At 35.1% G+C, this 16108-nt stretch overlaps 2 protein-coding genes across 3 annotated transcripts; one reads left to right on the plus strand and one right to left on the minus strand.

Annotated features, from left to right (window-relative positions):
- Positions 1-466: 466 nt before the first annotated feature.
- Positions 467-5948, plus strand: ccdc90b (coiled-coil domain containing 90B). Of its 2 annotated transcripts, XR_007825061.1 has the most exons (10): positions 467-923; positions 1006-1125; positions 3411-3514; positions 3599-3700; positions 3871-3912; positions 4023-4094; positions 4172-4225; positions 4375-4489; positions 4716-5446; positions 5648-5948. XR_007825061.1 is itself a non-coding variant. In XM_051092841.1 (9 exons), exons 1-9 carry the CDS (start codon positions 827-829, stop codon positions 4769-4771), a joined length of 762 nt encoding a protein of 253 aa, XP_050948798.1. In that variant the 5' UTR covers positions 467-826; the 3' UTR covers positions 4772-5948. The 2 variants fall into 2 exon arrangements, 1 of the variants encoding a protein (XP_050948798.1); XM_051092841.1 differs by having other exon boundaries at positions 4716-5948.
- Positions 5949-6051: 103 nt separating this feature from the next.
- Positions 6052-15934, minus strand: pcf11 (PCF11 cleavage and polyadenylation factor subunit). Its single transcript, XM_051092840.1, has 16 exons — positions 15553-15934; positions 13543-13668; positions 13123-13305; positions 12845-13006; positions 11673-12652; positions 11412-11595; positions 11091-11328; positions 9546-10903; positions 9411-9462; positions 9182-9298; positions 8960-9074; positions 8648-8831; positions 7740-7895; positions 7546-7638; positions 7423-7458; positions 6052-6945 (listed from the first exon to the last, which is right to left on the minus strand). The coding sequence occupies exons 1-16, from the start codon at positions 15718-15720 to the stop codon at positions 6733-6735; spliced, it is 4365 nt and encodes a 1454-aa protein (XP_050948797.1). The 5' UTR covers positions 15721-15934; the 3' UTR covers positions 6052-6732.
- Between the last annotated feature and the right edge of the window lie 174 nt (positions 15935-16108).

Consider the following 16108-nt stretch of genomic DNA (forward strand, 5'->3'; position numbering starts at 1 on the left):
AGGCGCGTGGAGGCTCAGAAAGTCAAAAGGCGCGTTAAACCAAATGTACATATCAGGACGTTGTTTTTATATGTCGACGAAGATATTTGTACAATAAAAAGTATAATCTATGAAATCTTAAGTTAGAAACCTGGTCGCTATTGTACAATAAGAAATCCGCACTAGAACTCCCTAAAATTATTGTTTAAAAACATTATAATCAGAGTGCACAAATGACTGTGATTGGTCAATCACACAAAAGCGCTGAGAAAAGTAACATCATATCGCCTATCACGTGATGCTTCCGTAGCGCTCTGCAGTTGTTAATAATTTATACATAAATTATCCCAATTATAAAAGTTTAATAAAAACACACACACACATAATTTTTATTTAAAACACTCAGTGAACGGTTAAAAGTTTTTACAAAATATTCTGTAGAACCATGCTACCTGATCAACTCGTGACAACATCCGGGCTGCTAAGCCTCACTTGTTTAATGCTAACCGCCTTTCTACTTTCTATTTCTACTTTAAAAACGAAAAAAAACTCCACCTTCTTTACAATCTATCGAAACGTCATCTAAAGCGTACCTAACACAGGAAACGACATATACTGAGGAGATCTGCAGACTTTTTGTTAAGACAGTAATAATCGATTTGACCCTGAAAAGTGTGTCGTTCTGCCCTGGAATAACGTTAACTTACCTGGGAAAGGCAGACGCAAGACTTCGTTTTAGCTGTTGTTGAGTAATTCACAAAAAGTATTGAAGCTAAATGCGCATTATACTCCCCACATAAACAGTCCTATATTTATTTAGTTTAGCCATATAACGTTTTATATAACAATGTCATGCTGGGGAATCTTTGTACGGAGACAATACCAGTTCTCCTCGCTGTTCAAATTGCATCAACTCAACATCCAACCAACGTGTCATCGGAGAGGTAAGTGTTGTTCTTTAAGGACACAATGCAGGAAGTTGCATTGGTGCATTTCAAGGGTTTACAGACGTATTTTTCTATTTAGGATTCCATAAAACGACTACTGTCAACACATATGATGTAAGAAAGGTGGAGTTAACGCCCCTGGAGCAGAGGAAACTCACGTTTGACTCCCATGCGCTCGTTAAAGAGCTGGAATCCAGCGGTATGTTTACTAGACAAAAACAAACTGTGATAAGTACTTTGTTTGTGTAAGTATGTGTTGCATATACGTCTCTAGTCATTTGTATGGTATGAAACGTAAAAACAAAAATCATGCCTTAAAAGTCGAAATTATGACTTTAAAAATCGTAATTACGAGATAAAAGTTTAAATTATGACTTTAGACTCGAATTAAAGTCATAATTTAGACTTTTTATCTCCTAATTATGAATTATCGTTGTAATTACGAAATAAAAAGTCGAAATTATGACTTTAAAAGTCGAGAGTATGACTTACTGAAGTAATAATTACAAGACAAAAAGTAGAAATTATGAGATATAGGGTCGAAATTATGATTTATGAATAAAGGCGAGAATATCAAAACATAATCTCTTCACATCATTAGATCACTATTGGGTCTCATGTGGTGTTGTGTTAAATCAGTGAGCCAGCAAGTCATAATTTAAATTTTTTAAGTCATAATTTGACTTTTTAATCTCGTAATTATGTCTTAAGTATCTCATAATTTTGAGTCATAATTTCAATTTATCTCATAATTTTGATTTTTTTTAAGTCATAATTTTGACTTTTTCTCATAATTATGCCTTATGTCATAATTTCAACTTTATAAGTAATAATTTTGACTTTCTGTCTCATAATTGCGACATTTTAAGTCATAATTTCGACTTTTTATCGCATAATTTAGATTTTTTTTGAATTCCTAATCTCGTAACTATGATTTAAGTAAGTCATAATTTAGACTTCGTAAATCATAATTTAGATTATTTTTTATCTCCCAGTTGACTTTTTAAGTCATCATTTAAATTTATCTCATGATTTTGATTTTTTTTAAGTCATAATTTGACTTTTTAAGTCAGAATTTTGACTTTTTATCTCATAATTTAGATTTTTTTTAAGTCTTGAATTTGACTTTTTAATCTCGTAATTATGACTTCAGTAATAATTTCAACTTTTTATCTCATAATTATGTCTTAAGTATCTCAGAATTTTGACTTTAAGTCATCATTTCAACTTATCTCATAATTTTGATTTTTTTAAGTCATAATTTAGAATTTTTCTCATAATTATGCCTCGAGTAAGTCATAATTTCAACTTTATAAGTAATAATTTTGACTTTCTATCTCATAATTGCGACATTTTAAGTCATAATTTCGACTTTTTATTGCATAATTTGGATTTTTTTGAATTCCTAATCTTGTAATTATGATTTAAGTAAGTCATAATTTAGACTTTTATCTCCTAATCATGAATTTTCTTCGTAATTATGAGATAAAAAGTCGAAATTATGACTTTAATTCGAGTCTAAAGTCATAATTTGAACATGAATTTGACTTTTTATTTCATAATTTTAACCTTTTAAGTTATAATTTCGACTTTTTATCTCGCAATTATGACTTTTTAAGTCATCATTTAAATTTATCTCATGATTTTGATTTTTTTAAGTCATAATTTGACTTTTTAAGTCAGAATTTTGACTTTTTATCTCATAATTTTAATTTTTTTAAATTCCTAATCTTGTAATTGTAAATAAGTCATAATTAAAAAATTTTATCTCGCAATTATGACTTTTTAAGTCATCATTTAAATTTATCTCATGATTTTGATTTTTTTAAGTCATAATTTGATCACAATTTTTATTTTTTTAAAGTCAGAATTTAGAATTTTTCTCATAATTATGCTTGAGTTAGTCATAATTTTGTCTTTTTCTCATAATTATGCCTCGAGTAAGTCATAATTTCAACTTTATAAGTAATAATTTTGACTTTCTATCTCATAATTGCGACATTTTAAGTCATAATTTTGACTTTTTATCGCATAATTTTGATTTTTTAAAATTCCTAATCTTGTAATTATGATTTAAGTCATAATTTAGACTTCGTAAATCATAATTTAGACTTTTCAAGTTGATTTCGATTTCTTATCAATTTCAACTTCTTATTTCATAATTGTGACTATCTCAGAATTGTATAAGTCATAATTTTGACTTTTTATCTCTTAATCATGACTTAAGTAAGTCATGATTTCGACTTTTTAAGGCGTTAATTTTTTTTCTTACCTGGCGGAAATGGGCTTCCATAGTTTAGCAAGCCATTTTAATATTTATTGGTTAAAACAAATTACTTTTTTATACATCTTAAGTATAAATGTAAGTTTAATATAGATATTTAAAATCATTTATATTTACTAAATGTATTAAATATGCTTGTTTAAATCTTGTCATATTAAGCAGTTTTAAGTTTATTTTATGTGTCTTGCATATGTATCTAGGCTTTGAGAAGAGGCAGGCAGAAGTGATTGTCACAGCACTGGTGACTCTTACTACAGCCAATATGGACATTGTATACAGAGACATGGTCACTGGAGCCCATCAGGTAAACTGCCAACTAAATGACTGTTAACAGAAAGACTGTAAAGAACCCCAGTGAATGATATTGTTTCTTCATCTGCTCTTTTAGGAAATAGCTCTACAACAAATCATGGCTCATCTAGACGCTATTAGGAAAGACATGGTTATTCTGGAGAAGAGTGAATTTGCCAATTTACGCTCTGAAAATGCTGTAAGAATAAAGTTTAAACCTGTATTTCATTCTTTGTTTTTGGCAACACACAAAATAAAAGTAAAAAAACCTGTTTATCCACAGTGTTTTTGTCATTTAACACATTGAAATGTGTCATAAACAAATGTCAGGTGTTCAGTTCTTTACCTTCTCAATTATTTCACATGTAGAAAATGAAAACAGAGCTGGAGCAAATAAAGAACAGACTACTGGTGAGTAGAAGTAGATAGAAGTTTTGTGTGAATTTCAATAATCATTCTGCACAGTACCATTGTTTCTGTTTAACACATGCTTCATTTATCTTTTCATGTTTACATTGAAGGAAGAAAGTCAAAAAATCAGAGCAGATGCAAAGTTAGATATTAATCTGGAGCGAAGCAGAGTTACAGACATGGTATGTGTACGTTACTTGCTAATATTTTGTGTAAGTTTGCATTGTATAAGATTTCAATTAAAACATTTTTATTACAGTTTACAGAACAAGAGAAGAAGCTTATGGAAGTTAAAACAGAGTTCCAAAAAATGGTAAGGCTATGATCACAGCATGTTTTAACAGTAATTTGAACTATGATTATAAAAAAGCATTTCTATTAACCAAATGAAATAATGCTTTTATTGCCATAGTTTATATAAAAACATATATGACATATTACAGTCAAGTTTTTTTTTTCCAGAATGCAGATATAGAAAGTGAAGCTGTGGATACTTCAAAGAAAATAGACATACAAGTTGCCTCTTTGAAAACCCTTCTGGAATCACTCAAGCTAGAGACGATTAGATATCTTGCAGGTATGTACCCAAGATGCTTTTCAAACAGATGATATTTATCTCTGCGTATATTTGATTTGGCAGTGACTTGTTTGCAAGTCCTTCAGATAAGACACTGAATTTCGTGACGGACTAAATGAATGAATCAAGTGTTTTGTTAGTGGCTCTTTAGTTTGTTGATGCAATTTAAAAATATATATATTTTTAAATTGAACAATCTGTTTTTTATGTTTATTTTGTTTCACAGCATGCGTCTTCGCCTGCTTGGCAATCTCCTTGGGACTCTATCGCTTTTGGAAATGAATCTTACAAAACAGGAGAGAATGAATGTTGAGTTTTTATCTTAAAACTTCTGTCTTTTGTTTTATTCATGCTGACGCATGTATGTTTTATTATATTATATTTTACATTTCAATATTGCGTATTTTTATGTGAGCAACATGAATGTTTTTTTTTAAGTTTCTTTAGATCAGAGGTGCCTAAACTTTTAACTACGAAAAGCCAAAAAACAAACTTGTTTGTAAATGTTGCATTGTGTCCAAATATATTATATTAAAATATAAAACCACCTGTATTCTTTAAATTTCAAATGTAATAATAATAAAAAACTTGAAACTGAAATATAAATAAAAATTTCTTTTCTGTTTTTAGATATGGATATAGATATGGGCCTTAGGTATAAGATATCAAAGGCCTTAGTTTCGGCATCTCTGCTTTAGACCAATATCTTTAGTATGACATATAAATTCCAGCGATTGTTTTTGATATTGTCAATGTGTGAGAGTTTGGTCATAGTTTTTGCACATTTTCAGTTTTTAAAAGGTATTCGCCAACATTCTCTTTCATGCAAGTACATAAAAATCATTCTTTTGTAAGCACTTTCATATGCATGACAACAAATATTATCGTACCGTTTCAGAAGCTGTTTCTGATACAGTCATTTCACTTAATATCTTGAACCACAGAGCTTAGCATGTGGTAAGTATTATATTCTCAAATTTTCTCCATGGGTTAAACTATACATTTACAAGGAAGCACAAACATAAATGCTTCAATTATTGTTGTAATCAGGTTTTAACCTTAACATGGCTTATTTTTTGTTAATACATACATATGAATCAACCATGTCGATCTTGAGGGTCCATGACCACCAGATTAATCATATCACACTGGTTTTAGATTTTGGAGCTCCATCATATCACTGTAGCATATCTCTGAAGAGAAGTCATGTGGAAGTATGAATGGCTGTTTATCATGTTGGGTGACCAAGGTTTTGTTTTCTTCTGAAAACGGAAATTGAGATATTTAAGTTTGTTAACAGTTTTAGACTATTGAAATGCTTCATTTTATCATATAATTTAAAGTATTACATGTTTTTTTTTAATTTACAAATATTAAAATACAGATGAACTAAAAATATGGTTGTAACTAAATTTGTGGTACACATTTAAAAAGACAAGAACCAAATAAATGAACAGAGAAGGTTTCATTAGCACTGAAACTTTATTTAGAATTATGCATAAAACTGACAAGTTTAAAGCAGTCAAAAAGCGCACAATAATCACTTTACACACAAGACACTATTTATTCCTCAAATATTTTTTTATTGAATATTCCGAATAAAGCAAAATTGCCCTTTGAACCTCTGCAAAAAGAGAGAAAAAAAACACCACCCTTTTTTTTTTTCTTTTTCATTTTCTTCAACACATTACTCTGAACCAAATACAGTAGTAAACTCAAATAACTATTTACATATTGAGGTCAGGGAAATTCTCATAGTAAATTATGTTCCATCAACTAATAATTTACAATCAGCCCCAAACCTGGATTTAGGGAATTATCAATGACTGAGAAGCATTTTCCCTTGTTTTTTGGAGGAAAAACAAAAAGTCATTCATAAATTAGTATTCAACCACCGTTCACCATTCTCCAAAAAGACAGAAACAAATGTCTCATTGTCTCAAACAAAAATTCCATTTTTTTTTATCAATACTACACAGAGAATACCAAAAATATCTTTATTTATAAATTAAATTATACATATACATTTACCCCAAATGTACATCTTTCACAGTACATTTCATTGGGCATTCACATGGCAAAAAATACCTGAAACATGCAGGCAAATACAAATACAAAAATGTATTTAAAGTGACTAGCTGAGGTCCCGGCCCCAAAGCTCTGCAATATAAAAATATCCTTCTTTACAAAAACACAAAAGACCAGCTAAAGTAACCACAAAAAGTGGCTAAGGAGCAGCATAGTTAGAAAATAATTGCACTGGTTTGTGATTCTCCTTCTAACTTAACCTGAACCTCCTCTTTTACCGTTGGTGCATCCGTATCGTCCTCGGAGGGCTCTTCTTTAATACTGGAGCATGACGCCTCATCACCCTGCTCTTGTTTCATGAAAGCTGTTAAAGGATTTTCTGTAAGCATTTTATTAGGAGATGGTGTGCAGTCCACAAATGAGGATGTCTAGGAAAAAAAAAAAAAAGTAGTAGTATTTTAATTGACTAAAACGCCAAAGTCTTCACACAAAAGCAGAATCATAAATACAGCATGCTTTCTGCCATGGGACTTCAATATGTAGATGTGATGCATGTTAAATGTTCATGTAGTTTCAAACCTGTAAGACCATCGTTCGTCTTTGGAACACAAATTAAAATTTTCTTGATGAAACCTGAGAGCTTTCTGACCCTGCATATACAGCAACACATCTGACACATTCAAGGCCCAGAAAGGTAATAAGGACATAGATCCATGGGACAAGAGTGGTTCAACTTCAATGTTATGAAGCTAGTAGAATACTTTTTGTGCACAAAGTCTTCGACTACCATGATGCATGGGTCAAAAAGCTCTTGGACTTCACCAAAAATATCTTAATTTGTGTCCTGAAGATGAACAAAGGTCTTACGGGATTGGAACAATGCCATTCTCCAAATCAACACTTACATTTTTGTAGTCTTCGTAACATGAGGGATGATATGTCTAAAAGAGAGGGGAAAACAGTTTATTAATTGTCAAACATCAAAGCCACAGCGTTTGATTTGCTCTTTTAATTAGTGGATTTCTTACCTTTTCATCGACTCTGATGGCGTTCTTCAGGTGCCACTCTTCCTCTTCCTCCTCCCAGTACATCTCAAACTGCTCCTGGCAAATCTCACACAGCTGAGGACAGAGAAATAAAGAAATTTAGAACATTTGTAATTTTGAAATATTAAAAATATTTTAATACTATGAATTATCACAGACTACATGCATCATCTAACCTCGTGAACGACGTCTGCGGCAGCCTTTACGCTCTGGAACTCTCTCTCTTTGGCTGCTTCCTGAGTTTTCTGCACAACCTCTTCATGAACTTTTTCGAAGAATTGACTCTTTGCCCTCTCTTCAAGATCAGCGATTTCCTCAAATTCAATCCAGTCCTAAAAAACAGCACTTCTTTGTGTTAGGTTTCTAAAAAAGCCCTGTGCTCCATTTCACAATTTTCTGACAATATACAGTTGAGGGAGTGAAAACTTTTGGAATTTGAAGATCATGGTAAATTTAACTTATTTTGTCTTATTTTGGAAACGTATAACTATCTTTTGTAGCCTCTGAAGGGCAGTGCTAAGTGAAAAAATGTGATGTTTAGGCAAAATAAGAAAAATATAATTAATATTAATTAATTCTGTTAAAAAGTTTTCACCCCTCGGCTCAATGCATGGCTTTTCCTTCTGGAGCATCAGTGAGTGTTTGAACCTTCTGTAATAGTTGCATATGAGTCCCTCAGTTTTCCTTGAAAAGATGGATCTCAAAATCATACAGTCATTGTTGGAAAGGGTTTAAATACACAAAAATGCTGGAAAACCAAAGAGTTTGTGGAACTTGAAGGTTTTTTCCTGAAGAACATCTTTCAGGACAAACAAGGACTCATGAACAACTATTACTAAAAACACAGCTGTGGATTATTTAGCTAACAACACAGTATTGAGGAATCAAGGGCATGTAAACTTTTGAACCGGGTCATTTTTATTCTTTCAAGTATTATTTCTCTTGATAACAATACCATGCATTTTGTATGATCCCTCTTATTTTGGTAAAATAATTAATTAAAGATTCTGAAAGGGGGATGCAAACTTTTGACCTCAACTGTACATAATTTAATTAGGAAAAGTAATGAAGTAGAATTGCTTACCGTCAGACTGTAGTACCATCGGCGGTGTGTAACTTTCTTACTGATGTCCTTCTCTGAACGATTCTGTCTGTAGTGCCAGTCTAAATGATCTGCGTACACATCTGTCTGAGATGCGGTAAAACGCATTCCGCAGGAATAGCACTGGATTCCAGTATATAGTTTGGTGATAATGCTGTCGTGTCTCCTAAATCACACAAATTTTCAAAAACATCTGGTGTCATTAAGTCTTTTTTACACTGTAACACAATAATAAAGATATTTCTGTCAGATTCACTTGTGTCTAGACTCCAGAGAGTGTGTAGATGTACATACTGTTTCATGTCATCCAAAACAAAGCCAGTCAAATCTGGGACGCTTTCATCCTCCTCTTGTTCCTCCTCCTCTTCCTCTTCAGGCACAGATAAAGTCTGACTTGCTGAAGTAGAGTCTAAAATAGATTTAACAATCTTTAATTAGGTTCATTTGAAATAAGACTTCAATGATGCAATTTAATCGTCCAACAGTAAGAAATTAAATATAATATGGTAGGCATACCAGTCATTGAGTCGGTTTGTGCAGGTTTTATTATTCCAGTGGATATAAGTTTTGATAACAGATCGTTCACATCTATTTGCCTCAATGACTCTGGCTCAGGCTGCTGAAACTGGGAACCTGAATCAATAATCAATAGGTCACAATTAGAACAAACAAATGTAGGCTGATAAGTTAACAGTAACAGTACAGTGTTTCAGGATATGCATGCATAAAATATAGACATTCTTACCAGGCTGGAAAGCTATCTGGTTTGGTGGCATGAAGGGTTGAGCTCCAATCATCTATAAATTCACAAGACAAAAACTAAGCTTTAATTTTCCAAGTTTAACGAAAAGAATACACACGGAGGGACTCTGATACTTACAGGTTGAGGAACATTCGCAACACCTGGACCAGGGAATGGAGCAGGTCTAAATGAACCCTGAAAATCTGATGACGTAGGTCCCGTCACACTGAAGTTAGATGTAGGCTGAGATACATTTTGCTGAATGGGGAACTGTTGGGCCGGGCCACCAAACGTGTTCATGGGCGGCATGTTGAAATTAGGTGGTGGTACAGCGGGGTTTATCACAGGAGCTTGACCTTGAGTTTGATCGTACATTGTTGGCTCCTGCGGTCTAAGCTGGTTTGGAATATTTGGAGCGCAGTATCTTGGAGGACCTTGAGGGTCATATCTTGGCATGACAGGTGGTGCATCAAATCTTAAGGGTTCAGGCTGCACAGGATTTTCAAAGCGCATCCCACCTGATGGACTATCAAATCTAACTGGACCCTGCTGTTCATCATAATTCATTAGTCTAGCTGGGAACCGTGGTTCCTCGTATCCTGGTGGACCATGTTGCATGTGAGGATTATCAAACCTTGGTGGATTAACGAATCTGTTTTGGTGCATCGGGTGGTCATAGTGAATTGGGGCTTGTGAGTCAAATCTCACAATGTTGTGAGGCTCTGTGTACCTCATTGGCCTGTGTACTGGTGGGTTGTTAAATCTCACAGGTCTTTCATGGGCTTTGGGAAATCTTTCAAATCGGTGAGGGGTATCAAAGCGATGTCCAGGATATCTTACGGGTCCACCAGAACCTTCAAATCCCCCTGCACTGCCTTCGTACCGTGGAGGAGGAGGAGCATAAGGTCTTGGAGGACCATCTAACCTTGGCTCTCTCACATGGCTAGGTGGCCCATCAAAGGGAGCTTGAGAACTTTTATATCTATCAAATCGTTGAGGAACATTTGGTCCATCATGCCGTGGTGCGTTCACCTGTGGCATGGAACCTTCTGAGGAGTGAGTTGGCGTATTCCCTGGAGATTCTCCATGGTTTCGTCCACTTCTTCCCAGTTCCAAGAATTGATCAGGCCTTGGAAGAGCCTCTACACTTATTGGACCATCATCTGGACCTGTGCCAGAGTGAACGCTGTTGGGACTTTCAAAACGTGGGCTGATGTCTCCTGGTTGTTGATCCATTTCAACTGGAGATGAGGGCTGTTCAAATGGTGGTGCTGTGGATTTTCCACAGGTCCCGTCTAAGTTGACCGGGCTTGGTGAATTTCTAAATGTGGGACCTGTACACGATGGAGGCCTGTCAGTTCTTCTAGGATCTTCACGTTCAGGCTTTATGGCATCACCAATTTTATGCACTTCTGAGATTTCAATGTATTGTTCGGTCATTTCATGTTGAGGGTGATAGAACATTTCATCCAAAGGCGACTGGCCCTCTTTTTGGACTGTAGAGATGGACAAATGAATGTAGGAAAATAATTAAAGTTTAGACTCTCTATAAAACACCAACAACATCAACAACCTAAGGCATGTTTGAATATTACCTCCTTTGGTGAAATTGTCAAAAAAATGAATAAATTAAATTATTTAAAACTTTAAACTTTTAATACTTAAAAATTGCCACAATCTTACCAGGACGGTGAAGCTGTGTTCTTCTCAACTTCGATTTATGTTCAAGATAAGAAAGCTCTGCATCAGACATGGTTCCTGGTTGTTTCTTTTTTGACTGATACACTCCCTCATCACACGATTCATCCCAAGAGTCAGACCGCTGTCTTTCCTCTTGATACTGAAACAGTTGGTTTATTTGATGGGCTACATTGAGGAATTCATCACTGGATATTTCGCCATCAGCATGCCTTTTGCTAGCCTGAAATGAAAAATGTCCAGTTTAGCAATGTTGTAAATCAATAATGTATTAGACAAGGTCTAAATTGATAACAACTGACACACCTTTCTTAAAAGATCCCGTTTACTTGCAGAATTAAGTGCTTCTGGTATTTGTATGTTGCTGTCAACACTCAAGCGATGCTGTTTAGGAGTACGAGGTGTGGACGGTCTTTGATTAGTGTTCCAAGTCTTGTGTCTCTGGGTGCTCACTCGTCCGTGTGAAAGATCTGACTCTGACTGTTTGAGGCTGTTAAGGCAGTTTTAAGTTCAATGATAGAAAGACAAAAGATGTTTAAGAATTTATATTAAAAAGAAACCACTTACTGTTTATTTTCTTCCCATCCACTCCTCCATCTCTTGCCATCTTTTATGTCTTTATGCTCTGCAGGAGAAATTCTCTGCTGCGGTCCATCTTTCTGATCAGCAGGTCTATCGTCAAGCGGCCTTTTTGATCGTCTTGGTTCTGGGGCGCTTTTCTTGGTACTTCGTTCATCTCTTAGACTCGACTGTGGAAAAGCATCATCATTATGTGGATGTTTACTTATCCTAGCCTTTCCAGACTTGGGGGGTGGAGTAATACTCCTGGTTTTTCTCTTTGGAGACGATCGCCTCTCTTTTCTTTTGGGAGAATGTAACGGTGGTGAACGTGATCTTGACCTAGACCTTTTTCTAACATTTGCTTTGTTCACTTTAATTTCTTGTTTCAGAAACGTTTCAAGTCTTTCATGCTTGTTTAGAGAGCCGTTTATAAGCTTGTTCCTAGTGCTGCTGGACTTCTGATCCCTATCTTCATCCCTCTCTTTCTTCTCTGAACTTTTCTTCTTCTCTCGGACATCTTCAGCTTTTGAATCGGTCTTGTCATGCACCTGCTTATGTAACCTTGGGTCCTTCTTATTCAATTCAGCAGTCTTTGAATGTTCAGCCTCCATTCCTCTGGGTCTGATAAGGACACCTTTTCCAGATGGTGACATTGACTTGGATTTGGGCTTTTCCTCTACTGCAGAGTTATCCTTTTTTGGAATTCTCATCTTCTCCAACTTACTCGGTCTTTCAGCCGAGACTTGTCCTCTTTTTTCTGATGCATTCGGAAAGCTTGGTGTGACTTGACTCTCCTTCTTATTCATGACTTGCTCCTTTGCAGTTACAGCTGTTGTACCAAGTCTGTTTAATCTAGGATCTCTGGTTGCCACTTTTTCTGATGGTGCTGGAAGCCAAGTTTTGGTCTGTGGTGCAGGAACTGTATGAGTGACTTGTGGTGAGATATCGAAACGTGCATGGTTTGAAGCAACAGCAGGACTAGCAGCCTTTGAGAAAGAAAAAAGCAGCAATTCTCTTTCAAAAGTCGATTCAGCTGCTTTAGACTAACTACAAGCTCATTACATATCACATGCACTTGACATCACAGAAAACAAGTTTTCTACTTCTAAAACTGCAAGTATTAACATGCTGTGCTTTCTAGTTCATCTCATTATAAAGCACATGACTATTTAACTCACCAACTGAGCTTTGGTTTGTTCAAGTTCTAGCTCTATCTTCTTTTGCTGAAGTTCTAACAACTGTTTTTGCTTTGCAAGCAACTGCTGCCTTATCAATTGTTCTTGTGTCAGGCTCGGAGGTGGAGGTTGTGGTGCAGGAGGCTTCGGAGAAGCTTCTTCAGTCTATGCAAAGAAAAAGCACACATTTCAGATAAACCATAGCAGTACACTTCTTCCTACTTCTTGGAAATAATAAAAAAAAAATAAAAAATCATAGTTAGAACTCCTTAAATTCTTACCGGTTTTAAAAATTTTGGGTTGACATGTATGCTGGCATTCACATTTGGTGGCAATGGCTTTATAGGCCAAGCAGGATCTAAAGAGTTCACACGCACATCTAGTGCATAAAGTTTCTTCAAGGGGAAAATTTCATCCCATGTGGAACGCAATTTGAAGAGACTTTTTCTAGTGGCCTCATCCACCTAAAGTGAAGCAAAAGAAAGGGGGAAAGAATATCTGACTTCTCTGTTTATTCTCAAAGAACACTGACAAAACTACACAGATTACCATTTGTACAAAAGCTGAATGTTATTACTATCAAGGTATGCAAAAAACAATCATGATAAAGGAATTAGCACAATACATTTTAAATGAGGACACAGAACACATGACGTTCAATCAGAAGTAACACCATGGACATGGTTTCAAAAATTATGTACCTTCTCAAACACACAAATAAAGGAATTGACTAGGTTCTTAGCAAACACTTCAAGGTATTCCCCTCCAACATTCTTCACTATGGAATCCACTAAGTACAAAACTGGGAGCTTCTCACCAGCAGGTGCCTAAAGTGATAGAAAACTGACAAGTTTAGAGAACAACATGGGAGAAATGCACAACTACATTAAATTTGATTGTTGAGGTTATTAAATGTTTGAAGTCAAAAATACTGGCACAGATGACAAAAATCAAGCACTTAAGGGGAAGTCCATTGTTTGCTGTTAAAAAAAAAAAGACTCTTCAAAACCAGATCCATCAAAAATCAGGGAGGTTTCTTGGTTGCAGGAATTAAAAATATCCATGTTCCAGGTTTAAAAAAAAAAAAAGGTGGGAAAATTTTTAAAAATGTCTTCAGTGTTCACTCTTCAGGCTCAGTCCATCAAGAAGAGTTCTGTTAGGTTGTCAGTACAATTCAGTTTCAGTTACTGGTAGTATTTTTTTAAGCAAGAAGCCCAAGTCCTTTAAATTGGTTAAAAAAACCAAACATTTTTTCACTTGCTTTTTTTTTTGGTACTTGACCATGAACTCAACTCAGTGATCCATTTAGATTCAAGTTTAGATTTGTTCTTCTTATTAGGGGAAAAAAAATAAACACTTGTTCTTTACATTTTACACAAGTCCATAAAAAGATTGACAAGTTGTCACCAACATGCCCCAGTGCAGAGTTTTTGATAAAGACAGTTTTTTGGTAAAACTGTAGTTATTTTTTCAAAAGTAATTTTTAAACATTGTTTGGAAATGTCACTGGAAAGGACACTGCATCAACGCAAATGTCTTTGTATTAAAGAGCATTTAGATTAAAATGAAAATCAATGGAGCAAACATTACCACAAAAAAATACACTGGGAAATAAAGACAAAAGGACATTTCACATAGTTTATTGTCACAGTTGTATACCATTTATTAACATTGCAATAAAGAATGGAAAATTACTCAGCAATCTAACACCCCAAACCCTTTATTAATTCAAGTACACACAAATTTGAATGGCGCACATTTGTATTAAGGACTAAATGCAGGCGTGCTCGTTTTCACAAAGCAGCCCAACACGGCTATCCGAACTAATGCAATTTCAAATAGGTTGCAAACATAAACAAGAATATATATAAAAAAATCCACGAGTTTTCCAAATACCCATCTATGCACACAAGCGGCAAACCACGTGTACCAGCTGGTGATATGACATAACTACAGCCATGAGTATGCAAATACTTATTTCTGATTAATGGTTGGTATGAAAAGGGTTTGTCTTGCACCTTATATTTCTAATTAGTGAACGTTTACAAACTGCTATTATACAAAGTGCACAATTAACTATGTAAGAACAATGACTCGATTCGCTGGGCTGATTACATAACACGGAAATGTCGTATCTTTTCTATCCAAGTTAGGGTTTTTGTGGATAAATTATGATTCATAAAACCACATGCCATTAAATTACATTTTAGCAGTTATATGTATATTGACATAAAACAATGTAATGTAACGTTACTGCAACACTGGTTTAAGATAATAAATAGAATTGGCCCTTCGGCCTGTTATCATTATCCTATAAGCTTGTTGAGAAGATAAAACATGGATTATTAACTTCAAGGCAAATGTGCGTCAACAATAAGTCCGACTTTATTAGCAGCTGTGACCCAACAACCAGATAAACATGCTGCCGCAACTGGCCTAATTTGGGAATGTGGAGTGGTGTGACTTTTCTGAGCTACAAAAACAGTGAATTCTAACTGACCGGCATTAAATAATAAACTCAATACTAGTTAACGATACTTTATATCATCAAAAACATGTTTTCGGTCGATTTACACAAGTGCTTAGCGAACTAGTCGAGCTGCCGCCATGTTACAGGCCTCATGTCATGTCGTCATTTGACTAACTAGCCACACTCGAGCTAAAAGACGATGACTGAAACGAAACAAAAATAAATCTATTTTCATAAAAACCTTGGCAATTTGTGCTTCAATTATTGCGACGATATCCTTGGTGAACTGGAGGTTTTCCTCGGCTAGAATGGTGAGCATGTTGATGTGCGGTTTGCTGTTGAAAGTCAGATCTTCCAGCGAGGACTGATACTCGCGGCAGGCGTCCTCCCTCGCGCCTACGTCCGACATCTTTAAGCCGTTGAGTCGAAGGGCTGTCGCCACACAATTTAAACTATTATACAAACATTAGTTGCAACACAGTCCTCTTAAACATCTGTATTTCCTCTTGGTTTCCTCTGCGCGTCGAATGTCGTGTTGTAACCCCTAGCGTCTTGCTTTTGAGTAACGATATTTTCTGTTTGGATAACGCGTTGCAAAATGTCCGTCGTACTTCTACGGAGACTGCGCGTCATCCCAACTGTTTTATAGTTGAACGCGCGTCACCGCTATCCGATTGGCTGCGCTTAAAAACTCGAATCTGATTGGGCGATGAAGACTTCGAGCTCGATGTTATTGGTCAAAACAGGACTATTATATTCAAGAAGAGCCTATCAGAATTAAACAATTCAATGAATCA

This window comes from Labeo rohita, chromosome 21 (assembly GCF_022985175.1).
Source record: "Labeo rohita strain BAU-BD-2019 chromosome 21, IGBB_LRoh.1.0, whole genome shotgun sequence".
In the NCBI taxonomy this organism is placed as follows: Eukaryota; Metazoa; Chordata; class Actinopteri; order Cypriniformes; family Cyprinidae; genus Labeo; species Labeo rohita.

Excerpts from the sequence above, each read along its gene's own strand:
- ccdc90b (XM_051092841.1), top strand. The coding sequence starts at position 827 with ATGTCATGCTGGGGAATCTTTGTACGGAGACAATACCAGTTCTCCTCG. Across the intron at positions 3,701-3,870 it reads ATTTACGCTCTGAAAATGCT|AAAATGAAAACAGAGCTGGA; the intron begins GTAAGAATAAAG and ends TTTCACATGTAG. Across the intron at positions 4,490-4,715 it reads GACGATTAGATATCTTGCAG|CATGCGTCTTCGCCTGCTTG; the intron begins GTATGTACCCAA and ends TTTGTTTCACAG.
- pcf11 (XM_051092840.1), bottom strand. The coding sequence starts at position 15,720 with ATGTCGGACGTAGGCGCGAGGGAGGACGCCTGCCGCGAGTATCAGTCC. Across the intron at positions 11,596-11,672 it reads GGATGGGAAGAAAATAAACA|CCTCAAACAGTCAGAGTCAG; the intron begins GTAAGTGGTTTC and ends CTGCCTTAACAG. Across the intron at positions 9,075-9,181 it reads ACAAACCGACTCAATGACTG|ACTCTACTTCAGCAAGTCAG; the intron begins GTATGCCTACCA and ends AATCTATTTTAG.